At 41.9% G+C, this 27,065-nt stretch overlaps 2 protein-coding genes across 4 annotated transcripts in view; one reads left to right on the top strand and one right to left on the bottom strand.

The window, feature by feature from the left end:
- Positions 1-19,591, bottom strand: part of rsrc1 (arginine/serine-rich coiled-coil 1) — a 124,118-nt gene extending 104,527 nt beyond the window's left edge. The window contains exons 1-3 of one of the 2 annotated variants that reach the window (XM_084951365.1): positions 19,485-19,591; positions 17,126-17,320; positions 13,345-13,467 (exon numbers count right to left, since the gene is read on the bottom strand). In XM_084951365.1, the coding sequence (XP_084807491.1) occupies positions 13,345-13,467; positions 17,126-17,304 (302 nt within the window). In that variant the 5' untranslated portion in view covers positions 17,305-17,320; positions 19,485-19,591. Of the gene's footprint in view, positions 1-13,344; positions 13,468-17,125; positions 17,321-17,767; positions 17,876-19,484 lie in introns of those variants that run through there. The other variant, XM_084951364.1, reaches the window with a different exon arrangement.
- A 338-nt stretch (positions 19,592-19,929) lies between these two features.
- shox2 (shox homeobox 2) lies at positions 19,930-26,644 on the top strand. 2 transcript variants are annotated; one of them, XM_084951368.1, is made up of 5 exons: positions 19,930-20,518; positions 22,245-22,453; positions 24,893-24,950; positions 25,285-25,373; positions 26,247-26,644. In XM_084951368.1, exons 1-5 carry the CDS (start codon positions 20,263-20,265, stop codon positions 26,502-26,504), a joined length of 870 nt encoding a protein of 289 aa, XP_084807494.1. In that variant the 5' UTR covers positions 19,930-20,262; the 3' UTR covers positions 26,505-26,644. The 2 variants fall into 2 exon arrangements, with proteins under 2 accessions (XP_084807494.1, XP_084807492.1); XM_084951366.1 differs by having other exon boundaries at positions 26,211-26,644.
- Positions 26,645-27,065: the final 421 nt, after the last annotated feature.

Below are 27,065 nucleotides of genomic sequence, written 5' to 3'. Positions count from 1 at the left end.
ATGGAATCTGACCCGAGTCGAATCATTATTCACGGTTCGCAGTGTACGGACGAGCAGCACATGAACCCCCCACACAAACACAGAAAAAGACCAATCATCCGCACTGTTCGTTTAACCTTATCTGGCACCTGTTTGAGCAGACGCGATGGACATTCACACAGTTTCCTCTCCTTTCTTCCCAACCTCCACCCTCTGCTCGGAAGACAAAAAGTTTGCGTCCGTGGTGTTTTGTTTTGTTTTTTTTCCCCCCCTGTAGAAGAAAACACCAACACAACATCTCGTCTCCTCGGTAACGCCACGAGTGTCGCACCTGTCCATTGCCCCAGTGCAGCAAAGCAGTGATTAATGGCAGTATAACTTTAACTATATCACATTTCAGAAGACACTGGCAGCAGTTTCCCCTGTTTGACCAGCAATGCATTAAGAGATAGACATGCAGTATAAAAATGACCATCTCCGTTTTCTTGCAAGATACTGTATTTAAGAGGGCACAAGGGAAAATGATTGATCATTGTAACTTTTAATTTGCTTATTCCCATCACCGCAGGCTTGCTAGAAATGTGTCAGGGGAATGAAATCCTGCCACACTTCTAAACTAGCATCCAGGCCAGCCTTATTTAAAGATTAGTGGTTTTTCTGGAACTTTGTGTAATAAAGCATCTTCTATTTTAAGCTAAAAATAAGTGACATTTGAACACTTTGTCATCTTCCTAAAGATGCAACAAAATGATTAGCTTTTATTAGCTTTTTATATCATCATTAAAATGAGTTTGTCTTGTTTTACGCAGAAATTCAAACATCAACAATACACTCCGAAGGGGCAGCTGAGCAGATGTTAATGATGATATTTATGATATGACTTTAAAAATTATTTGTGGCATATCAGATGAAACAGAAACGATAGGCTATTCATTATTAACTGGGACCTGCTTGAAGGAGGAGGGGGGCACATAAACTTAAAAATCCTTATTTATTCAGACAGCATGATCCAGAAACAATAAAAAAGCAGGACCTGACACCAATATCCAAACTATGTCTGACCTAAACTGACATAAAAACAGCATAAATAAAAAAGATATACTTATTGTAATAACTTGTAAGTCATTTTTAAACACCACAGAAAGACGATTTTTGAAAACCTCAACTATTACAATAAAAACAGAATATTATTGCATTGCCTGGAAAATGTATTTGACTAGAAAATGGGAAAAATGTAACCTATTAAGTTAACGGTAAAGCACTGGATTTAAGTACTCTACAGCCACACACACACACACGCACACACACACAGAAGAAAAAAGCTCACTAGTCAACTTTTCCGAGCAATAGACAGATTGAAAAAGAAACAGGCCTATTGAAAGCGAGACGATCCATATTTGAAGAACTTCATTAATGCACTGTTCCCCGCCGAGTTATTTCCAGTGACAGAGCACACAGCAGCAGCTTCATGTTCAAGTTAAAAGTCACTTTTCTTTTTTTTTTATACAATTTCAATGTGTCTAAAAGCACCTTGAGTGAGAAATGTGCATTTCCTGCTGCCAAAAGACGTGGAAAACAGCTGTTCCTGCCCGACGCTGCCTGCTGAATGGAATGCAAATATGTTAACCATCCAGAATTTATTACTTTTGAGTGCTCTTCAAACGCAACGGCAGACACAAGTTTAATTTATGATATTCCTCTAATTATGAGAGCTGTTGAAATCATTTCCCAAGCTGCTTCCTCCTTCCAAGCAGCCACAATATCTGTTCCCTCGGTTCACAGTACACGCACAGACGCACACACTCAGACGGATTCAGTCATCCACTGTGCACACCCACACAGAAACATAAATATACATACACACACACTAGCACACAAGGAATCGCTGCAAAGTAGCTGATTGTGAGCACAATTAACACAGCAAAGACGGAGCATGAAAGATTCACAGAAATGTTTTTTCTTCATTCCGCTCTGCTTCATAAAAGCAAAGTTTAGATTTGTCATAATCTTCAGTTTGCTTTTAATTTGGCAGTCGTCAACACAAACGTCTGCAATGCCCTGCTACGCTGTGAAACAGAAATGAGACCCCATGCAGGCCACCCACTCACTATCTCCCATACACACCCAAACACACACACACACACACACACACACACACACACACGGCTACAGCCACAAGCCACAAGGTCAAGTCATTTAGCAGAGTTCAAAGGCCTTCAAAGATCCCTCAGATCTATATGAACCTAAACGGCCAGCCAACGATGAGGGAAAAGATGACTTTCTGCAGCAAGATACAGTTTCCATGTGCGTGCACGCATGCTTCTATGCCCATGTATGTGCATGTGCTGCTGGGTGCTTGTGTGTTGATTACCCACCGTCTTCACTGCCACATATGCACAGTGTCACTCAGCCTCTACGTCGCAATCCTAAACTTGGCCGTCTGGTGTGCACTCGCAACCTTTGACCTCCTTGCAGCCGCAGCTTGACATGACACCCATTAGCAGCTGGAGCTGGGGCTGGCCCAGCCACTCGCTTTGACACAAGGTCAAGTAGAGGTCACGCTCAGACTAGGTGCTAACTCGCCAACTCGCTCACAGCCACTCACGCAATTGAAACCCACTTTTTTCTCCCCCTCTTTCCAAATCCATCACGGCTCAGAACAATTAGCTACGCTGAATCAGAGTTGTTTTGGATGTCGCCGTCCCCATCGGTAAGGAGGGAGAGAAAAGTAGAAGGACAAACAAGGAAGAGGAGAAAGGACATGGAGCACAGGCTAGACGAGAAGCAAAAGGTGAAGGACAGCAGGAGGTTAAGGAGGGAAAAGAGGGGAAACGATTTTTTAAAAAGTTGGAAAGTCAAGAACAATCAGGGTTTTTAAAAAAACCACAAAAAAAACCAAGGAAGAATGAAAAAGAAATTGGGAGAAGACTGAGCAGACAGCCGTACTTCACATCAAGCTGGCTCCAATTAGCAGGTGTGCTCTCAGACGCTCACTCTCCCTCTCTCTCTGGTCAGGGAAGATGTATTTTTCTGCCTTTTATACGCATGTATTTATGAAGTGGTAGGAGATCTGAGGGCCCTTAGCATAACAGCCTTTTATTGTTTAAATGTGGACTGCTCGGCCCCGTGTGCTTAAGTGATTTAGGAACCTCACAACTCCGGTATAAGAAAAATCATAAACGCTGAGACAAACCATGTGGGTGGACTGTAAAAGGCACAGAGGAACGGGCCGACAAAAAGCAGACACACATTCCACTACTAAAGGGAAACTACACTTAATTAAACACCCAAGACACAACTGGAACAGTGCCCTGTAAAAAACATGGAACTATTAGTTTCGCCTCTTCGGTGGAATAACATAAAGTTGTCTTCTAACAGAACAGAGACTTGTCTCATAAAGAAGTTTCTAAAAATCTTTTTTTTATAAACCGCTGTCGAGATTGAACAAGGAGAGGAGAGAAACACTGGAAGAGAGATCAAGAAATGAATAGAAAGAGAAAACACTCGCACCCTTCGAGGAAAACCCCCCCTCAATTCTGTCACTTCACATAATCTACATGTCCTGTGCATTGAACTAGAAGTAGGAGAAGTATGATTTTTCCCCCTTTACTGCTCACAGACAAACACAAACACAGAACTTTATGACTTGAGAACTTTTTGTAAACATTGAGCAGAAAAATATACAAACATATAGACCAGCTCTGGTGAAAATTTAGTTTAGTGTACTGTATACCATAACTCAATTTTTTATACATGCGGCATGCTGAGTATATGGCTTTTATCCCTAAGGGAATTTCACTGTTTGAGGCCATTTCATATCTTTACATTTTATGTTATTTAAATGTAAAGATAATAAAGATATTAGAATTCACGTTTTAAAAAAAAAGTTTGCAAGTTACTGTGATGGCATGAATGTCATTCTTTACACATCTGCAGTGCCACACTCTGTGTCAATATCCCACCGAGTTTATAGAGAAATCTGCCCAACTTCCACTCCAAAAAAACCGTTGACTGCATTTAGAATAATTACATTTCCCGGCTTTTATTTAATGCCAAAATCCCAACGTCAAGTTCTCTGTTCAACCAGTCACAGAAATGCTCTGCTCCTTTGTTCAACCAATCACACGACAGTTGGCCACGTATCCTTTGGCTGATCCATCTATCTCCACTTCCTCCTCATGTCCTCGACTGTGCCAAAACCCAAATGGATACATAGAGCAAAAAAAAAAACAAAAAGAAAGGAAGACAAATTTCAAATAGAAAACCTCATGCGCATGCTGAGAAAGTGTTTCATTACTTTTAAAAAGATTGTCAAGGTTTCAGTCAAGGCGCACATGATCCTCGTTTCATTTCTCTGCCATTCTCTCTCATTTTTCTTCTCTTTTTCCACAAATAAATTACCAAATGTGTGAGTGAAACCACGTGCGTGTGTGTGCGGTTGCTTTGCTTGTCCAAAGAGAACTGACAAGTGCAGGCAGTCGATCCATTAGCTGGCAATTTGCTCTCAAGTTGTCCGGGTTGAGGACGGGGGCGAGGGCGGTGGGGGAAGAAGGGTTTTTTGGCAAGACAATGCACATGACTCTGCTGAGGACAAGTTAAGTGAGGTGCTCACACACATAATCCTAGGCCATCACTCAAACACCCCTTTAAGACATGCACTCTTACGCACAGCCTAAATGGAAATCAGTGGCCCAATAATGAAAACAAAAGTCTGTTGTAAAAAATTTGGATGCATTTAATAATGTTAAAAAAATCATTATAGTATAAACAGGGCCATGCCAGCAAACTTGAAACTATATGTGTTTACATATGCATCCTCCAAGTTCAAGTGTCCATATGGCCGGAGTAGGCACACAACGAGAGTACAAGGTAAACATGGCTGACTGAGGTTTGTCCATGCATGCTCTCTGAGCTCAGGTCTCCATGGACTGGCTCAAAACCTGGCCAGTGAATCTCACACACACACAGAGCACATAAACATACCTCCCGTCCACCCTCCCTCCCTGTGTGTGTAGTATGTTTAAGAGTGAAAAGAAGAACTGTGGACAGACGGTGGCGTTTATGTGTGCATAAATTAAGAGCAGAAGCTGTTAATTAAAAGGGGGGGGGGGGAATAAGCAGGGATGAAATAAAACTTTGCTAATCGACTGCTTGGCAAGGTGACCTCCGAGTGCGTCGGCCATCGTTCTAGGACCTGCTGTCCTGCTGGGCGAGGGACACAGGAGGGCAATGTGCAGTTCTGACTATGAAAAGAAGACAACCGATAGAGCGCCCCTCTTCTCTTTGCTCTCTCGCTCTCTAGCAATGCATCTCTAGCTCGCTCTACCCTCCTTCTCCGCCCAGAGCGTTATTAGACCCAGAGCTCCGCTGCGGCTCCAAACAGCTCAATGACAACACACAGGGCCTGCCAATTAGAAATAATTAGACAGTCATTTCAGTGGCAAGTCTTTTTAAGTGCATATATAACGATGCAATGATGCTTATTAGCCGGCCTGAGCCGGCGAGGACCAGGGCCTCAAACGCTTTGGTGCTGGAGAAAATAATTATGCCAGTGATCACAAAGCGAGCTGCACATCTCTGTACTTCACCTCCACGCGTTTCAAAAATCCACTTCATTAGCTCCCGTAATTAATCCTCCATTAATTGCAGGAAAAGCCCAGTTTACCTCCCTTCGTTTCTAATTATCATCTTATAAATAGTTATGGTTCTAATTAATGTGTTCATTAGGCAGGATATTTCTCTCAAAGCCTCGCTGGGAGCCAAAGGTCCGGCTCAGCTCTCTCTGAAGCCTAACCAGCCAGAAGGTGAGGCCATCCTGCCTGCATTTGCTTTTATTTTACTACATTCAACCTCCTAATTGGCATTTAAAACCCAATTTGGAAGAACTTCAAGAAGCTTAAATAGGAGAGAGAGACAGAGAAAAAGCAGGAAGGAGAGTGAGAGAGATACATTTGGTGTTCATTTTCCTATGCCAGAGCTAAAAGCGTTTCTGTCTCCGTCTTTCTCTCGGTCTGGCCAGACGGATGAGGCTTTTCACTGTCATAAAGTGAACACAATGAGGGCTGATTGCATGTTATTAGTGTTTGGCATTTCAGTGGTTTTATTTTCAAAACAGCAAATCTGTTTCTCTACCCAAAAAAATAACACTGGAAATGACATACTTCTACTGAGTTTCAGTCATCAAAGAACTAAATCGTGTCTTTGGTATACAAACAGAAATTAACTTTAGGCTGGTGTCTATGATACCTAATTAACCCTGAAGACTTTCACTGGCAGAGGTGCAAAACAATACAAAACCTTCTCAATTATCACAGGTATGATCTTGAAACTGTGTCCTCATTTTATCATTTTGCAATTACTTTTTTAAGACAAGACTATAAACTTGAAGATTTTAAACTGTAATGCTATTAATACAGTTATTGTGGGTACTTGTATCACTCATCCTCAAATATGATGTTGCTCGGCACAAATTATATTGATTTACTGTATGTTTTATGTCTCCAGTATATATATATTAACATAAAATGTTAATTTGTGTTTATAACTTCTGCTCCTGGGCATCACCGCTGCTTCCCAGCAAGAAGGTCCTTGGTTCAAATCCACTGGCCGGCTCATGCCTCTGTGTGGAATCTGCATGTTGTGCTTGTGTGTGTGTTCTCTCCAGGTATTCTGGCTTCCTCCAACAGTCCAAAGACATGCATGGGGCTAGGTTAATTGGCAATGCTAACTGGGCTGTAGGTGTGAACGCAAATGGCTGGAATGGTGAAAGGTTTGACTGCAATAAACAGGCGACCTGTTCACGTGTACCCAACCTTCACCCTATGACAGCTGGGATAGGGTGATAGGGTGTCCAGCCCACCCACACCCTGAAACCAAATTGGATAAGCTGAACAAAATTAATGGATGGACTTTTACTCAGTTTTAGCTGCTTCAAAACAAATGTGTTGAGTGACCTTCAGAGAAAACCGATTATTAGGACATAAATGCTGTCAATTTAAAAACAACAACAACAAAAAAAAAAAACATACTAAAAGCTAATAACATCACAGCTAAGATAAAAAGATATTTTATTTTCCCAAATAAACCATTCAAATTTTGCATGTTCGTAGTGATTAGGGACAACAGTTGGTGTGTTTTATATTGAAAATCTCGATAGGTACTAGTGGTTAAACAGGCAGTTAGTCCAAGGGTACTAATAATGCCTTCCTATGTGATGATTTGAGTTTTAGGGAAATACAGAATTTCCTCATTTTACAACCATACTAATGAGAATGAGTATGAATGTTCTTTTCTAATTTTGAAGTAACTTTCTGCTTTGAACCCAGATCAATGTGCTCAAATGATTTCTGACATAAAGATTAGGCGACTGAGATATTCCTCTTTGCCCTCTATGAACTGACATAAAAAAATGTTAAAAAATGTTTAAACTACATTTTCCAACCGCCGCTACAACGTAACAAGCTTTATGCATCATTACTACCCATTTGTTTAGCAGACGTATAATATGAGTAAAGGGACCAGTCTGTGCCGTCTGTGATGTTAAACTCGTCTTTGTTTAGGACCATCGAATTTTTGTGCGTGTGCGCGAGTGCAGACTACAGCTAGGTTTCTACCCAGGGGAGTGGGCTAGTGTGTTGTGAGCCTGCAGGATGGAGGGGTGCGATGGAGAGGGGGGTGGCTTGGCAGAAGTGAAGGGGAGGGTGGGTAGGAGGGGGGTTTCCTCTGGCAGTAGAGGGGAACACTGCTTGCGGCGAAGCGGGGATGAAAGAGGCTGTCTGTGTCAGTCACTTATTCCTCCCTTTGGTAAATAAAGGTTTCTGACAACAAAGCCGAGCAGCGCTTGACTGGCCTTTACAGCAGATAAATAAAAAAGACAACACAGAAAGAGAGTAAGACAGAGAGAGGGGGGAAAAGAGAGAAACACAACAACAAACGCGTTCAGATCTCACGACTGGAAGCATGTTGATTTTTATGGAGTAGAGAAGACGTAGCTGAACTAAACCAGGTCATCTTTCAGTTTAAATCAACACTTTGCAAGTCCGGTAATAGGGGAAGAAGGAAAAATGGGCTAAATGTCATCCTGAGGAAAGGGGAGAAGAAAAGCTGTTGAGAGTCAATGGGATAACAGACAGACGGATGGAAAAAACAGCCAGAAGCCTGCTCTTAAATTCCAGTATAAGACCCACTACAACATTGGGAGAACACAAGTGAGATTCTGTACCTTGAAGAAGAAAAAGGATGTAAGGATTGTTAGCAGTCTTCCTCATTTTATTTTGTATCCATCAGCCACACAATTTACCCCTTATGGCCAACTTATACAAGCAAAATGTCAGTGTGTTTTTGAGGAAATCAGATTTCACATGTCATTTCCTCAAAACACACTCGGGCTCGTTTCCCTCATGAAGCTAGCGACACCCAAAACCACCTGCTACTTCTCGCTCACAGACACACTCTAAACTGTGCAAATAAAAATATATGTCGGAGAAAAACGCAGAGAAAAATTCCCAACCCGCCACCTGACAGGGGAATTGCTGATCCAGGTGCAATGAAAGCTGGGAGGCTTCACTTCAGCTTCCCCACAATAAAGTTGCTGATTTTCCTCCTCCCTCTTCTGTCTACTTGCACTCAGCTGCCCCACCATCCACTCCTCCCTTCCGCTCCTCACCTTGGCGCTCCCTGTTCTAAGCTGCCTGGATGACCTTGTACACACTCCGTGTCAGTGCAAGGCAGAAAAAGCTATCTAGCAGATGTACGACACCTCATCTTATACGGGAGAAAATTGCCGAGTGAAATAAATACCAGGCCATCGCTCAACCTTTGCACGTACACGTGCACACGCCTGGAGTGCTTCTGTGATCTCCTGTGCAGAAAACAGAGCTCATGTTATGGTCTGTAACATCCAAATAACCTAGTTCTTCCAGTCTTGCTGGAGAAGTTCCACAATGAGGTTCCAATTGTACCGCTGTCTGTGATATTTACAAACACAAAGAAAGCCATTTGGAAATCATCAATCTAATACTCCCACAATCTTAAATTAATCTGAGTGTAGCCATCGATTTGACTTCTGAATCTCGTCTACTACAGACCTGAATAGGTCAGCGTTTTGATATTTTAACCCGTTTCATTATCGATCCACATTCTTATTGCTCCAAAATGAAAAGCTTTTGCTGTTGCAACCGAGCCTGGACATGCAAAAGTAGTTCAGTTTCTTTCTGAGTACTCCTTTTAACAGGAACACTCAAGGCTTACTTTAAAAAAAAATCAATACAACCCATAGATATGAAAACAAACTCTGTACAATTACTGATTATTATTTCCATCTTCGGCAAGTTTAAAATGCACTTATTCATTTACTAATAGCTGAAATACTATCCAAAGGTGGTGGAGATTAAAAACCACCTACACCTCTAAGGTGCTCCAATCTAGTTTTACTGACCAATCGAAGCACTTTATACTACAAGGTGCATTTAACAATGCATTCAGTTATTCTATAAACTTTCAGTTCTTTTATTATTTCACAAGCATGACCAATTTAACGTGCAGGTCTTTAGAGTGTGAAAGGAAGCTGGAGTACCAGCCAAGAAACCACATAGGCACAGGAGAACATGCACCTCTCACATGAAAGGATCTAGAGGGGGTTCAAAGCAGGAACCTTCTTGCTGTGAAGTGACCGTTGTAACCATTGCACCCCTGTGCTGCCAAAGATATGCATGTTCAGTTTATTAGTCATTCCAAACTGGCCACAGGTGTGAAAGTGAGTATGAATGATTTCAACAGACTGGCAAACTGTGCCCTATAAGAGCTAGGTTAAGCTCCACCCCTCATGACTGCCCTGAACTGAATAAGCTGAAAAAAATGGATAGACTTTAGATTTGGAGTCATTTTCCTGCTTTAAGCAAGCACCAGTTTGGAACTCATCTTGACATGTGTGAGAGTCTGAGACAATCCTACCTCTGGTCAGCGTAGCATAGCACTTTAGATGGTGTGTTTATATCTCGCTACTACTAGGAAAATGACTGCTAATTAGAGGTCTCACTCACCATATAATTGTGACAGCAGTGATGAAGTCACTCTGTGCTAGCAGGGCTAAACCCTGACGCTAGCACTCTGCATTGCTAGCTCAACACACCCTGAAATATTAATGGGGAAAATGTAAGCATTACCATGTGCCCTCCAGTATATGCTCACCTACGTGTGAATAGCTAACATTACCCGAAATGCTCAGCTTCCTTTTGATGGGTCAAGTGGTGGATTTGACGCATGAGATATTCCTCCTCATCTTCCAACGGCCCTCTAAAGCTAACTGTTGTCAATGAAAGGCTGACAAAATGACTGACTGCGCCACACACATTTAACCCCTGCTGTGGCCGCCCATGAAAGCGGACCACACCGATGCTCCGTTGAGCTCACCTAAAGACGTTCCTGTGATCCGACTGTGATGATAGGCCGTGTCGCCTTTGTTGGACTGGGTATGCATCAGATCACTCTACTCTGCTGCTGCCATGCTCCACTCTGCTCTCCCCCAGTGGACTAGGCCGTGACACTCCCCCACATATTCACGCAAATCTGCACATACATGCATTCTCTCAATCAGCCTCACACATGTTCACTTGACAGCGTGCTCACAGGAAGGCACGACACACACCCACAGAGCCTGATATGCCTGCTCACATCAAAGAGAATAAACATTAATGGCAAATAGGTAATCTGCTCCTCTTGTCTGTTTTACATTTCAGGGCTAGATTGACTGCCTCTGGGGGACCTGGCCCTTCTCTGATTGAGGGCAGGAAAAAAAAGAAAAAAAAAAAAGAGTGTAAAAGAGAGGAGAGGAGAAGGAAGCAATGATAGATGGTAAACACATGATAGAGCGTTATTCTTATTTCATGTATCTCTTTATTTTTTATTTATACAAAGGGGATTGAAAAGGAGGTAATAAAATTCCTTCACTTCAACCCACGATGGCCCACTATGGTCCTAATCTTCTCCCCAGCAATATTCCAATGCAGACATTATTATTCTTATTTCTTCTGAATAATATCCCTCTCAAGTCTATCTCTTCTCTACACTGGGGCTCACTTTTGTCTTTCCACTTTATTCCTCCCCCTGTTTTAGGATCTCTGCTCTATCCCTCGCCTGGAGAAACTCAGCCTATTCTCTCCACACTTTTTCATTCCCTTCTAACTTCTGAACCCCTCTCTCCATCTTCTCCTCCAGTCAGTGCTCTCTGTATCTTCTTACTCCTCTGCTTCACATGCTGAAGGAGGTGCCAGGTTGGTGTGGCCAGGGTGGGGGGTGAGGGGGTTGGCAGGCAGCACCTCATATCCTATCTGCGTATCAATCATGAGCTCCTGTCCATGCAATCCTCCTCTGATCCATCAGCCAGCCTCTCAGGGAGCTCAGGCAGCCTCATCCCGACGCGCACACACACACAGCACTGACTAATAGCAGTCAGGGCACCTGTGCACACATCAACCTGCTTTCATTTCACAACCCCCAGCTGCTGTAAAATATGCAGTGTCCCACCAAAGACATGCACAGCGCAGATGCAGCACTTCTGATAAATACAGACGGAAGAATAGTCATATAATTTCTCCACAACTGCTCAACAACCATTTAGCTTCGCTGTCAATTAAATTAAATATTATGCTCTAGATTCATTCTTAAATTGTGTGGTTGATAAAAGATTTAAAACAAAAAAATGAAATTACTATTTTTTGCCAATCAATCATCTCATCACTTCTGCTCTTGTCCCATTTATTACACAAGAAAACTGCCACTGGATTCTTCGAATGCTAACACAGGAGCACATGTGCCCGTGTCAACTTCTGCAGACACAAATTGTAGCTGCCATCACTTAACTGCATAAATTTAATCATCAGTGCCATCATTTTGCACATCCCCACCTCCAACACCGCCTCAACCTCATAACGCCCCACCACGCGCTCCCACCAACACCAGCCCGGCCCAGCCCACCTGCTCCTCGCTTACCGCTAAGCCGATTACACAACGCAACCCTCCTAATCACACTGCAGCGTTTGTAAACACCGATGTCATCGACTGTAGTTCTAAATCTCCCAAATCCCTTCCACCTTTCATCTCGCACCACACCATTTTCAACTGATGTTTTAATCACCAGTGGTGCTGTGAGTGACTGCCACTGTACCGCAGAGAGCAGCGAGAGAATGTGTGAAAAATGTTTGGCTGAATTCTCCCAATAAATGGCCTCAGCGCGCAGTCAAACACCGAAATTCGCTTATTCCAAAAGCCTGTGAGCATTACATCGGAGAGTTGAAGTGTGGTGCCTTTTCATGGCGCAATCAACCACACGTGTCAGAACATCCCTGTTGCATCATCCCTTCATCCTGACACCTCTGTAATCAAGATATTAAAACACTTTTTCCTTTGTGATTAAAATGATCTATGCTCTCCCCCGCAGCCATACACAAGTAAACAAAGGGCCTTGCTTGCGCATATATTATGACAACCTTTTCTTCAAATGTGCGTCTGTGCATGTATTTATGCATTTGTGTGTGTGTGTGTGTGTGTGTGTGTGAGAAAGGGATTTAAAAACAGCACAGTTTACTGGTTCATTAGCACCCGATTAGCTATGCTAATGACATGAACCACCACACAGAGACTTTCTCTTTATGTTTCTGAAAGGGACACGGGACTGTGAGTGTGTGCATAGTGTGGTGCAGCCATGTACACATTTGTCACGTAAATAACTTTTTAAAATTTTTTTTAAAGGAGCGACAACATTAATAATCATAATTCAACAAAGTATGTACCGCTAATGACGGTTTAATGGTGCTAATGAGTGAAAGGAGAGGTGCTTCCAGAAACTGGTTTGGCAGGCAGACTGGAGTGGTGCTGCATGTGACCTGCTGTCTCTGCGTGTCACGGTCTCATTAATACTCATGCAGTAAGACGGATAGTCGGAGCAAACGGAGACACAACTAGATGCACACGCAATACAGTAATTCAGACCTAAAACATAAGTTTCCATGTGCTTCCATCTGATGACATAAGACATAAATACGAAATGATGTGTTGTTTAGACTACAATAAACTTTCAAAAAAATGTATTTTTCTGTAATAAGAAAAATCTGCAATGGCATTCCTTGCACTGATTTGTAATACAAACACCCTTAACCTTTCCAAGCTCCCCACCCCACCCCACCCCCAAACCAACTTTTAAAATGATGTGGGTACTGTCTCTCTCACTCCTTTTCTCCAAGCGTGACTAAAACTTAGACAATCTGACTTTAAAATCCTGCTAGGAAACTTCAAGTGACTGGAAATAATACAGCAGTTTGAGGGATTAAGCAGAATGAGCAGAATGAATAATGTCCACGATGGTGCTACCTCCTGTCCCGGCTGCGTGACCTGTGTGAACGGTGGCTCCTCCCTTTGTCTCGCTCTGCGCTTCGACTCCTCCTCCTGCGAGATGAACTGTGAGACGAACTGCTGCTGGAACGTCTTCTCCTCCTGGGACAGGAAAAAAAATACACACATACATTTAATCTTATTATAGAATCTTTAAAAACAGATCAATCATACAGGAGTATGATTATACAACTAATCATTGTTTTGGACTTTGGGGGGGGGGGGGGGGGGGGGGGGAGAGTCATTCAGCTGTATTGTTTAGTTTCTCAGTTTACTTTCCACAACAATCAAAATCTTACCATTCCCGTAAAAAGTCTCTCCTCACTTCACCCTAATGCTCCACTACGTCAAGCACACTTTTCTGTGTTCATTTTCCCAGTGGACAAAAACTCAGAAAGAACCATCTAAAATTCTTCCCTCTTCTAAAAAAGTGGATATCGTGTCACTACTTTATTTTGCTGTTGTGTTTAAGAGACAACATACCCACGCGACCCAGAAAACTTAGCTTGTTATCAGAATCACAAGCAGCTAGTGTGCATTAGTGAATGCTCTAGTCCAAGGCCCAGAGCTGCAGAGCCATGCAGGATGCCTTACAGTTCCTCCACAGGGGCCCTTTAGTTCTCTGCTGCTCTTTAATGTGGCTACAGCAGCGTGTGCAGCGTCTATTTTCCAAACACCGCTCACACTGAGTTCCTATTGATATCATGTAGCAGGAGTCATTTATGGGACTGAATGTAAATGCTGAAACAGCCCCACGCCTGATACTGCAAACACTTTGTGCAATGTTCATTATTTAAAACATCTTCTTTTGTTACACCAGAACCAAAAATACCCAAATCTTTAATACACATGCCGCCCCCCCCACCCAAAAAAACCCCCCTCTCAGTCCTGTGGGAGCTCTGCTAGATAGAGAAGGAGAGAAGAAAAAGGCAAGAAATACAAATAACACAGAGGCTGAACTATCAAACCAGATTTGTACCACTTAGAGAAACCCAGCAAAGATCTATTAGTATTCTAAAGGCTGGATCCCAAGAGCGGGACCTTATGAAATAACTTCCACAGCCCCTGCACAACCACTTCACACACTGCACAGAAGAAGCACACAGTAGTGAGATGGGATTATTTGGAAGGAAGGGTAAGCTCACACATTTTCACAAAAGCCTGTGTGCACGTAATAAAACATAATGGGTAGAACACATGCAAGAGGGAAGCAATGGCCAACACAGAAGTCTTTAACGTGAACGCAAATAACACCTCACAACTTGGACTTCATTTTGCTTTTATTCACACACACTTTTCCATCTCACTCCCGTATTGTAACTTAATCACGGCCAGGGATACAATTACTTTCCTTACATATACATGTTAATTATGTGGTTATGATGTCACCCAGCCAGAACATAAGCCCTCTTCTGTTTTACCTCATGTAAGGTCACTTTACATTACTCAGGTTGACAGTGCTACAAAACGTGTGGTTGCTTTCATGAACCTATTTAAAGCAAGTAGATCCAACACACACACACAGAGACAGAAATACAGAAGGTCTTAGTCAATTGTTCAAAACACACAAGCAGTTAATAGATGAAGGACTGTGGTCCCAGGGTTTACACTGCCCACCCTACCCCACCCTGTGCAGGCAGCCAATGACTTCCCATCAACAGTAATGGACCTTGACCAAGCCTCATAAATAATTACCATCAACTGGCCTTGTCTGAACAGCCACATACACCCAGTGGCAGCTGTGGATAGACGGTTGGCTGGATGGAGGTCAGGTCCAGTCAGTAGCTACTTGCAAAGAAGGTTGATTATTACTGAACCTCCTCATTCCTCAGCAACAGCTAAACACTGAAGTGTTTTACTTTACGAAGATCAGAATAAAATGATAAAACTGATGTTATGTCATAACCTTTTATATTTAAGCCTTCACATTATCAAGGGGAGGGTAGTCATGAAATAAGCCCACCAAATACAAACATCTATCCTAGATTTCTATTGAAGAATAAGAAACTAACCTCTCTGCAATGCTGTTTGCCTTCCAAACCTATTTTTACAGGCGCAAAAGTGCTTGTTTAAATTCTTACTGACATCCTTTCCTGGACAAATTATTACCAGTGCACATTGATTCAAAATTTTCTTGTTAGATTTTATTTCTTGGTCCTTTTAAAGTGTCCTGATTCTGGCATTTACTGGGAGAAATGCTTCGCTGTCCAAACGGAATCATTACCGAAGACATAACTTTCCAATCTAGGAACTTCATAACTCATTTACTAGAAAATAGGTATACTCTTAAATGAGCTATGTTGTAAAAAGCCTATGCTAAACATCTGTACTTTTAAAATCAGAACATTTAATGTGAAACGTTTAGAAAGCTAGCATGCTGGCCAGACAAACATCTCTTAATCTGTTGTTCTATCTAGCTTCATTACCTAAGCTTCTGTCTGTTGAGGAAAAGGGTCTGAATATGATATAATCCGATATCATGACGTTCTCTATTTTGCCACAAAAACTAGAGAACATTTTGAAGTCAAAACAAAATAATGTCCACCATTTTTTCATGTATCAGCTGGTATGCAAATACATTCCTCTACTTGGCTGTCTGAAATGCAAATTCCTGAAATTCTCATGATTCTAGACACATTTTGATGGGATGACAACCAAAGATATAAACGATCAAATTCGAGAAAATATATATAATTAGTTTAGCTGCTCCTGTTTCAGGGTGCCGGTACCATGTATGTCCAGTGGCTGTCGTACTTTCATGTTTTACTGAAATGCTTGAATACAAAAGAGTCACAGTTATGAAAACCTGCTCTTTTCCAACTACAATAAGTCAAAATGTGTGAGTGGAAAAAAAAATCTGCATACAATGTTTATGTGTTGTTGTTTTTTTTAAAGCTATCCAAGCTATACAGATAATATATGTATACAGAAGAATGTGTTAACTTAACTACAGAGCACAAGAAATATACAAGAAGTATACATCAGTGTTTTCAGCCTCTGCTTTATCGAGTTTTTCAAGAAAAGACTGACTGCTGGGAAGCATAATACCACTAAAATCCAAGTGGAACCCAAGCAGCATGTCAACTGGTAATAGTGGCCAAAAGTGATCCCCCAGAGACACGTCAGCATCAGTGCAATTGTTGTCCCATAGACAATACATACAACTTTAATCCAGGAAAAAGATATACTAGGGTTGAATCCAGCCAGTCTACAGCACGTGTTGCAGAGTTAGTCATAACGAAGCAACCAGCAGCTCCTTCGTGTGAAGTCTGTGGAATACATTCACCTTTTCAATAACTCTAAAACAGTATAGGTTTATACCTTATATTCAAATATATTGGCCAAAATACAGGGCGTGATTGCACACGTTTTATTACTAGTTTACAAGTGCATGGTCATTTGTGTGCATTTGAAATGCTGTGTATTTTAATGTACATGATGAAATCTTCTAAACTGAGAATCCTGAATGACCTCCTGAATTTTAGTTATGCAATAAATATATTTTGTACAAACCAAAATACTTGTATTTAAAATGTGTCACATTTTAATGAGACACTCTGTATATATCAACACTGAAACTGTGAAACTTGGGTCTTGTGATCAGCCCCTCCAATGAAATGCTCAATTTCTGAATGCATCTGGCTTTTAACCTTTCAGAAGCTTTAAATGCAAAACAGTCGTTGGTTAAGCACACTCCAGCCGAACAGAGAGCCGCACTCTGCACACATGTAAGAAGGAAAATTTCACGATGAAGCCTAACCTCCTGTCTCTGGAGCGAGAGCGGCTCCGGCGGTGACTGGACCTCCGACTGCGGCTACTTCTCACTCTGCTGCCAGAGGAAGAGGACGAAGAAGAAGAAGAGGAAGAAGAGCGGCGACGCTGTTTCTTCTTTCTCCTGCTTCGGCTGTCATCATCACTGTCGGACGAGCGCCTACCCATGCTGGCGGTCAGTCAGCTGGCAAAACATACACAAGAGTGGGGTTGCTCCTTCTGACATCTCTCAGACAACCCTTCGAGACAGTTTGCTGGAATATCAGTGGGAACCGACCTATTTATTTACTTCTTCACGTGTATAAAACACAACGTTTTTACTACTCTGACCACTGCACCATAACCCTATTAAAACACAGCCACCTGCATACAGTAGTATTTAACTTATTAAATCACCACCGACAGCTAAAAGGTAAAGTACCGTTGCCGCAAGCAGCTAATAAATGTTTGTTTTTGTGCAGAGGCTAGCTAGTAAGCTAACGGTGCTAACTTAACCAGCTTGGGACCGCGGTTCTTGTTCTAAATAAAGGTCCCGGATGTGCAATAGTAAACGTATCACATCTACTAGTATGTCTTATATTAAAAATAAGTGTATCCCAATAAAAATTAAAAGGAGAGTCCCGCTTCTCACCTTTAAATGGCACTGCCTCTCAACAACAGCCATGCACTGTTTGGGAGACTCTGCTTGTCAAACCGGAAAGCATCGATCAAGGAACTAGAATCAAACACAGAGCAATCGATCGAAGGACCCTTTTTTTTTTTTTTACCATAGCTTTACGGATTTTGCCTCTATTATGTTTCATTTACCTAAAACGAACACTTATTTAATAATTCGGCATACATAATTTGTCGTTGTTGTTGTTGCTGCAACGTTAGGTATTGTGTTAAACAGTTTTAAAGTATTTTTGTATAACACTACTACATAAACAAAGTCGCTTGAATCGCCTTAATTAAACGAGATAAAGTTAGACAATTACAATTCCATAATAGCATGACTATTATGACGATTTGAGGGATGGTAAAAGCTCTTTAGAACGAGCATTTCTAAATGGAGATTAATTTAATGTAGTATTTTAATGAGGGACTAACATATACAGTAAGCTTCATTCGTATTTTTTCTCTCTTTATGGTGTATTTTCTGTGCAGTTTTTAAAATAGCATCCAGTCGATGAAAAATGATGACTACAAATGTATTGCAAGTGTATGTATGCCAACAGCACGAGCTACTTATATTTCGTTTTAATCTGACAAAATACTCACTCACAATGCGCCCAAATAAACGAGTGGATGTGTGTCAGTGATTATTTGCATGAGATCATCTTCTCAGATATTAATCTTTTTCACAAACAAGGCCAGGCAGAGGATCCAAACAACATTAAGTGAATAACTGCTTCCTGACATTTAAAAACAGAAGAAAGGACAACATTATATCGACTGATACATTGCTAATGTGCACAGAAATGGCAGATAAGAGAGCATTAAATGGGGCAGTTTCAGTGCAAATAGACACAGGAGGCAACTCAACGCTACAGGAGGAATCCTTCCGCTTTCCGATGCAGTAGAAATAATAGTAATTAATGCCTAAGGTTTAAGCTGAAACTTCATTAATATTTAATGAGGAGAACTGTAAAGAGGCCTTGTGTGGAAATGAGGCTTTTTATAGATTATCAATAAACGTGCTTAATTTTACATCAAATTCATTTCGACTTTTTTTTTTCTAAATCCCGCTGTATCCTGTTTCTTGGCTACACGTCCCCTCCTCTTCTGGCTTAATTGCCATCTCTTCGCTGCACTCGCTATATACCTACCTGAACACGCAAGTGAACCATTGTTTATTTTTTTATTTTTTGCAAATAATCGTTTCAGCTGGAGGGGGAGAAAAAAACGAGTTGAAAGCGTTAATTAGTGAGCCCAATGGCAACGCATCGCAAGAGGCACTATAATTAAACGTTTAGCTGCTTAAACATCCTAATGACTTAAAAACCCCACTGAGGATTAATATGAAGCGATGTGGCGTATCTAATGATGACGTTGCAAAACACAACAATTAGTGATAAGAGACACAAACGGGGTGGTCTAAAAAAATATTGATTAAGTTGTCCAAAAAAAACCATCCGATAATAATAATAATACTAATAATAATAATAATACTTTACCATACAATATTTTTATCCAATTTTATTATTACTATTTTTAAACCGTGAAAATCCACTTTCAAATTAAAAGCGCAATAAAATAAAATAAATACATAGAGCAGGCCTGAAGCGAACTATGTACAACTGTGGGTTAAAGCCAAATGTGTTCACTTGAACTTGATTTGAAGCTCCGTGTATAAGTTGGTGCTGCACCTCTCGGCATCCCAGCTGGTCCCAGCTTTCACTGCTTTCTCTCTCCGTGTCAGCGTTGCGTCTTTTTTGTTATTATTTTTCCCCCTCCGCAGATCACAGAGATATAGCGAGGAAGGACTCCTCATCCATGTGCTTCCCTCTCTCTTGTCATTTTCTGATTTTTTTTTAAGCCACACCCCTGCAGAAAGAGAGAGAGAGAGCGAGAGAGACGGGAGAGAGAGCGAGAGAGAGAGAGATCCGTGACCATCTCCCGGGTGTTTAAAAAACTAACTCAGGACAATAGCAGCGAATGAGCGCTTAATTAAATTAATTAGTCCTTCTTGTCAATCTCGGATTAATGGCCAATAGCGGTGGTGCTGCTTAATGTTTTTACTCCGCTTCTCTCTCTCTCTCTCTCGCTCCAGTATCAGTGAAGGGGTAGGAGGTGGGGGGCGTGGGGGGGGGGGGGGGCTCATCCCGGCATCCTGAGGGGAGGTAATTTGCACGGATCAAGGGGGCAAGGCGCCGCAAAGTATAAATACTGTGACTTCAATAGAGGATCACCAGCAGGTTCCCAACTCCGCTACCAAAGGAGGAGGAATTGGCTGAGAAGATATATCTTCATATATTTTTTACCTTTTGTCCAGAGTTTGGCTGCATCACCTTGTATCATTTTCAAGGGGTCGACTTTAAAAAGAGCCGCACCACTGATGTCTTAAGCTGTCGTGGAGCAAAGGGAGAGTGTGTGAGTGAGTGTGTGTGGTGTGTGTGATTTTTTTAAAGAGGAGAGGAAGGAGTGATGGAAGAGCTCACCGCTTTCGTGTCTAAGTCTTTCGATCAGAAAGTGAAGGAGAAGAAGGAAGTGATAACCTACAGGGAGGTGTTGGAGACCGGGTCGACGCGAGCAGGGAGCAGGGAGTCTTTATCTGCGGAGCCGGGGAGCCGAGAGGAGCCGGCCGCCGTTAACCGGAACGTTGCGCTCTCGCCGGGCAGGGAAACTGACATGCTCGGCCCGGAAAGAATCAGGGACGCCGGGAGCCCCAAACTCATTGACGGTAGGACTTCACGGTGTTCTGTACACAGTCTTTACGAGCAGGAATGTCTAGAGGACTTAGAGGCGAGAAAGACAGAGAGAGAGAGAGGAGTGATCGAGCCCTGAGAAGACAAGCGAGCGTGCAGCCACATGTTTATTTGCGAAAAAGAGTTGAGCTCATGACTGTCATCCACACGGATATATTGCAGATTTTTAGCAGCCCGGTGGAGCGATTCTCGATTTAGTGACAGTCAGTTAGCGAGGTAAGAAGAGAAATTATTAACTGGTGCTTTCTGGAAGTGCAGGCTATCGATTGGTTTTGGTAACTGTAGCTGTTTGCCTTATTAAAAAAAGAAAGAAAGAAAATAGCTACTCCTCAGACTGTAATGCTAATTAAAATATAGCTTATTATCTCTTTATTATGCATTAAAAAAGTTTCAATTTAAAAAATACAGAACACCAGGAAAAGGCCCACGTGTGACAAACAGTAAGGCCCGCATGTGGAAAACTATCCATATTTCTATAATATTAGTGCACTTGCGATATCGTGCTTTTTATGTATATATATATATATATATATATATATATATATATATATATATATATATATATATATATATATATATATATACAGATCATACAAGTAATTATGTGGGTTGTGGCCCTCGATTTGTCTTCAGTAACGTTGCAGGTTAACCTACTTGAGAGTGATCAGATTTATTTAAGGAGCATTGATTGTCAATGACCTCGGGCATCTGTACTTGCTATATTGTGAGGCCTATAGGGGGGACGTTTGAACTCAAAGAAGGCGTAAAAACACACCTGGCGTTCAAATCGGTGGACTCGAGCGATTCAGTACGAGTCCTGTCATTTCTGCTGTCACTAACGTGTGATCCCGCACACCAATATAACAGGCTTACACCAGAAGGGATAATTATTTATCACCGCTATCCTCAATAATTTAGTGTTTTTATGTATATATTTATGATTGCATAACCAAAACATTAGCAGGTAAACAAACCGGTGATGTAAAAAATCGTACTTCCAACACTAAAGGCTGAACCAAATAGAAATATTTACATTTGATTACGATTTTCAGAGGAAATTTTGCTTGACGTTTTAATGAAAGTGGAGCAGATGGCTCGTGTGTCCCGTGCAAGCCTTCCCCACAGTGTTTTCTGAAACCTGGACAAAATGTGACAACATACTGGACAAGATATCTTAGAGCTGGGTGCTTGCGAAAAAAAGACATCTGTTCGTCATGGGCAGCGTGGTTAAAAGCGGAACTGCGACAAGCGTGTATCAGACATCCAACAGTGGGCACAGCGTTGCATATTTATAAGCAGTTAATAATTAAAGAGCTTTATGTAGCTCTACAAAACATCCGAGGTCTGATAGCTCTGTGATATTTGAGGGCACGTCTTTCTTTCTCTTTTTCTTTGGCGGTTGTAAGCGTTTATTTAATTGCTTTATTTAAATTCCTAGCTGATTTTTGTGTGTGTTAGGTGCCCTTTAATCTCCGTTTGCATACCCAGGTGGGTGGCTTGTGTTTTTACCTGTTTATAATCTGAATTATGCGCTAGCCTAAACATGACAGTGAAGCATTTTTGCACATTAAAAAAAAGAAAGAAAGAAAAAATAACACTTTTAAGCACCTTAGAAATATGCAGTCCAGTAATAAGCAGGCTGGAGGTCACAGTACAGCCACATGATGTTGACGTCTCCCTCTTTTCTCGTCCGCACAACAGGCACCACGGATGTAAAAGAGAGAAAAGAGGACTCGAAGCCCATTGAAGACGAGACACAAACTAAAATCAAACAGAGGAGAAGTCGGACTAACTTCACATTAGAGCAGCTCAATGAGCTGGAGCGGCTCTTCGACGAAACCCACTACCCGGACGCCTTCATGCGGGAGGAGCTTAGCCAGCGACTGGGACTGTCGGAGGCCCGAGTACAGGTAGGGACAGTCAGTTAAACGAGACTGTAATAATAATAAATAATAATAAATAATAATAATAGAGGAAAAAAATAAGATAACATCTGTGATAGAAAAAGTGACCATATTTTGAGTCTAAGCATGAAATTAAGATCTAAAACATAATTAAAAATTCATTATAATGACAATTATAATTACCACTATCGGCATTATGGAAGTGTAAGATGATGTTTGCTGTAATAATAATAATAATAATAATAATAATAATAATAATAATAATAAACGGGGGAAAAACTTCCACGGGTCTTTCCTTTTACAGGAAGGATTTTACACTCTTCCCTGATTTTTGTTTTTCTTGATATCCCGCATGTAAACGGTGTGAGGGTGATAATATTTTGTTTGATTGAGGGTTGTTGTTTTCTTTTAATGCAATACGATAAGTGTGGCCCGACTGACTTGTATTAATGCTGCATTTATTGATGTAATGCTGTGTTTGTGAGACGGTTGAGTGGATCCCCAGAAGTGTTATGGAAGTTGTAATAAGTTAAATGAGATCTTAAGATCTTAAGAAAGGAAGGCAGAGTTCACCAGCAGCATGCAACTTCCTCTCCCAATTATTCTCTGTGATTAGGGTTTTTTTTTCCCCCCTCAACACGTTTGGATTATTTACCGTGTTCATTATCTCAATTAGGCGCTGCTCGTGTCACGAGACCACGTTTTGAATCTTTATTGTCCAAACAGGCGGAAACAAATAAAGCCTCCAAATATTTGTCTTCGGTTTCTGGGTGTATATGTTACCATGGCCCTGTTTGTCAGCGCTGCTGTAGTTTTTCACGGGGACAGGCCATCTGCGCAGAAACCCAGTAAGGGCTTCGCCGAGTCTGTGGGGTCGGTGGGTGGTTGGTGGGGGCTCAGACAGGTCTTGTGCAAGGCGCGGGAGGGGCGGGGGGCATATAGAACACAGTTGTTGTTTTTGTTGTTATTTTTTTTTGTTGTCATCTGTTTTTATCAAAAACCTTACAGCATCTTATTTCACACTCGTATTGCCCGATTTCGTGGAGGACGCAGTATTTGTCTCCACAACGAACATGGCGGTCTTCTGGATTGGGGTGGGGGGCATAACAAAACGGGTACCGCCATTAAAAAAAAAAAAAAAATCCCCCATCTCAAACTCAACCAACCACACCCCCCGAAAAAAAAGTTAAAGCCAGCTTTTTGCAGGGCTCTATACCGGCCTCAACTGGAATCTCACCAATAAGGCGTATTGTGTCCCGAACAAGGGGCACAGCTCGGGGGATTTGCATAAATTATGTATTATTTTCTACCCAAATCAAGAACAGCTCACCCTCACTCTCTATCTGTCTCGTTCTCTCTCTCTTTTATCTCTGCTGGGGCATTATAAATTTTTACCAGTTGCATGCACAGACCACACATTTATTTTGATGTGGTTTTTTTTATTTTTTTAATTGCGCCTCAATCAATAACTGCAGTGCATTTTTCTGCTTTTATCGTGCTAATAAATTATACCTGAAGCGTGCACAAAAGGACTTCCGATTGACATCTAACTGTGATCAATAAATGAAGCCAGCTGACAGCCAAATCAATATGATATTTCAATCAAGCTTTCGCCGTGCGTGTATATAGGCCTGCTGACGTGAAAGGAGGACTGCACGCCGACGCGTTGCATCGTAGGCTAATTCAGCCGGTGCTTTGTCTGAGAGATTCAAAGCAGATTATCATAGTAATAAATCGTTTAATCTGTGTTCCAAGGCGTTTCTCTGAAATTGACGCTTGTCGATTTCAACAGGAGGAAAAAGAGAAGTGAGCTGTCTTTGAAGCGAGTTTTTTGTGTGTGTGTCTGTGTGTGAGTGCGTGTTATGGCGGTGATTAGACAAAACTGCGAGGCATTTAAGCGATTCTCTGACATGGATTTTTCTGCAGATAAGGGTAATTAATTTCAGTGGTCATTTAATGAGAGGGAGGCGGAAAGGGAAAGAGGGAGATGCTCTCAGATCGCTTTGCTCTGATGTCCAAAACCATAATAGCATTGCTGCTATTCGATATCCGAGAGACCATTCAACTCTTCAGGGACACTAATCTATAGAAAGATGAAACCAGCGCTGACAAGGTTATTTATTATAGTCCAATAGTCCTGCATATTTCCAACAAGAGCGTTTCATTTCTGATATGATTTTAAATCTCCCTTTAGTAGATTTACACTTTCCTTTTTTTTTTTTTGACTCCACTGTTTCCCTTCTGTCTGCTTCCGCCCAAACTGTCTCTCTCTTGTTGTAGACTAAACGTAATAATTAAAATCTGGGGTTAAGCAGTGCCATTAATATTTCACTGCTCCTCGGGGATATTGTTTTTCTGCGGTTGTTGTCACTTTGAGAGGAATTACACATGGCCTCGCAAGCAGCTGCCAATCAGTGGGTCTCTAATTAATTTCTGTCCCCACAGGTTTGGTTCCAGAACAGAAGAGCCAAATGCAGAAAGCAGGAAAACCAATTACATAAAGGTACACTTTTATCCCACACAACACAAACGACTATATGTTTATGTCTATTCCACTTTACTTTTATTCAACTGCAAAGCAACTGCACACTCGAACGCGAGCCAGCCTTTATGTTACTATTTAGTTAGTGGCTTAATTTCCAGTTAATTATGCCATCAGAAGCATGGCGTTTTCTTTTTGTTTATATATTTTTTAAGTGAGTGTCTATCTTGGACGTTATTGCAAGTTTACTCCAGACAATCAGCTTTTACTGCTCGTTATTCAGCCCTGCGGTTTTACTCTTTGCGTCGTTGAATATTCTTCTCACATGATTAGGCTATCATCTGTGTTTTCGCAGGAGTCCTGATTGGAGCAGCGAATCAGTTTGAAGCCTGTCGTGTAGCGCCATATGTCAACGTGGGGGCTTTACGGATGCCATTCCAACAGGCAAGTTACTTTGAAGCGTCTAGTCTTAAAACCAGACCAATTCCCCGACTGCTGTCTTGGCACAGCCTCTGCCCAAGTGCTATGCAGAGACTCCAGATCCAATGTAGGGGGTAACTAAACTCTTATTACCACACTGACAAAAACACTGTGCCAACACAGAGGAGTCTGTACAGCCTAATTGGAAAATTCCTTTTATTTTTTACAAATTTATTTTATTTATTTTTTTAAACCAGCTATTTGTCTTTTTTCTTCTTCTTAACCATTAAACCACAGCACACAAACATATTAACAGGCCCAGCAGGCCAAAACTACTACTAGTAGTACTAAAACATTTTAACATTTAAATAAGTGAAGGGAAATCCCTGATATTTGATTTAGGCTACTAATTTGAACACCTGTATATATGGTAGCTTATAGCACGATACAGAGAATCTGGATAAAGCCGTTAAGTTATTGAGTTTATATCTTCTGTCATGTCAGTGAAGTCTAGTCTTTAGTTTGAGCACCGCTGGTTAACTTTATTTCCCAAAGGCCACATAAGTTTGGCTTTAGATTGCATTTCATGCAGTCGATGTCCAGCAAAATAAAAACACAAATTTGATCTTTGACTCACAAGAGTTGCAGTGTAGCCACTAAAACCCCAGGAGCTAAACGACACGGCCAGTGATTATTGCTCACTGTTGCACTGAGCAGCCATGCATTTTCTTTCTTTCTTCTTTTTTTTAAAGCAGCCTAATCGAAACTAAATCTGCAGTCACACCAGTGAAAATGAGCCTACAGACAAAGTTAACGCATGTTCTCCCCCTTCTCTCCCCATCCGTGCGTCCCGTCCTGTAGGATAGTCATTGCAACGTGCCGCCCTTCTCCTTTCAGGTGCAGGCGCAGCTACAGCTGGACAGCGCCGTGGCGCACGCGCAACACCACCTGCACTCTCACCTGGCGGCGCACGCGCCCTACATGATGTTCCCAGCGCCGCCGTTCGGCCTCCCCCTGGCGACGCTCGCGGCAGAGTCAGCCTCCGCCGCCTCCGTCGTGGCCGCCGCCGCCGCCGCCAAGAACACCAGCAAAAACTCCAGCATCGCCGACCTAAGACTGAAGGCCAAAAAGCACACGGCCGCGTTGGGACTGTGACCCCTCCTCCCTCTCCCCCTTCCACTCCACTCCACTTCCCTCACCTCCCCTTCCCCCAGAGAGACGTTACAGGACACGAGGCGCGGACGCACTACGGAACTTGCGACTGAGAGACACTGAACTTTAACGCTTATAAAGTGTGCGGGAAAAAAAATAATCCAAGGACAAAGTGAGAAAAAAATTATCCGTGGACGTTATTTATGTTTTTAAAACGAAGGACAACGAACATGACTATTAAATATAGGCTATTTATGAGAAAAATAAAAGGGGACTGTGACGTTATAGCCTACCCAGACGTGGTTTTTGACGCCAAAAAACAAAAACAAAACAAACAGACAAACAAACAAACAGAAAAAGATTTAAAAAATACAAAAAAAAAAAAATTGGCGGATGGGGTGGATAGCAAGGCTATACCCACCGCCTTCTGTCTGCAGCCACACGGCTGAGGAGGCCGGCGGGACACCTCGAGGAGCAGGAGGAGGAGGATGCAGCTGGGTCGGTTAATACTTTGTCAAACAAGGCGAACCATTCTGCAGTTGTTTTGATCTGTTTTATTATTAT

Source organism: Perissodus microlepis, chromosome 14 (assembly GCF_051167445.1).
Source record: "Perissodus microlepis isolate ML-2025 ecotype Zambia chromosome 14, ASM5116744v1, whole genome shotgun sequence".
In the NCBI taxonomy this organism is placed as follows: Eukaryota; Metazoa; Chordata; class Actinopteri; order Cichliformes; family Cichlidae; genus Perissodus; species Perissodus microlepis.
This window is presented reverse-complemented; position numbering and strand designations above follow the sequence as displayed.

Excerpts from the sequence above, each read along its gene's own strand:
- shox2 (XM_084951366.1), top strand. The coding sequence starts at position 20,263 with ATGGAAGAGCTCACCGCTTTCGTGTCTAAGTCTTTCGATCAGAAAGTG. Across the intron at positions 24,951-25,284 it reads GGAAAACCAATTACATAAAG|GAGTCCTGATTGGAGCAGCG; the intron begins GTACACTTTTAT and ends GTGTTTTCGCAG. Across the intron at positions 25,374-26,210 it reads TACGGATGCCATTCCAACAG|GATAGTCATTGCAACGTGCC; the intron begins GCAAGTTACTTT and ends CCCGTCCTGTAG.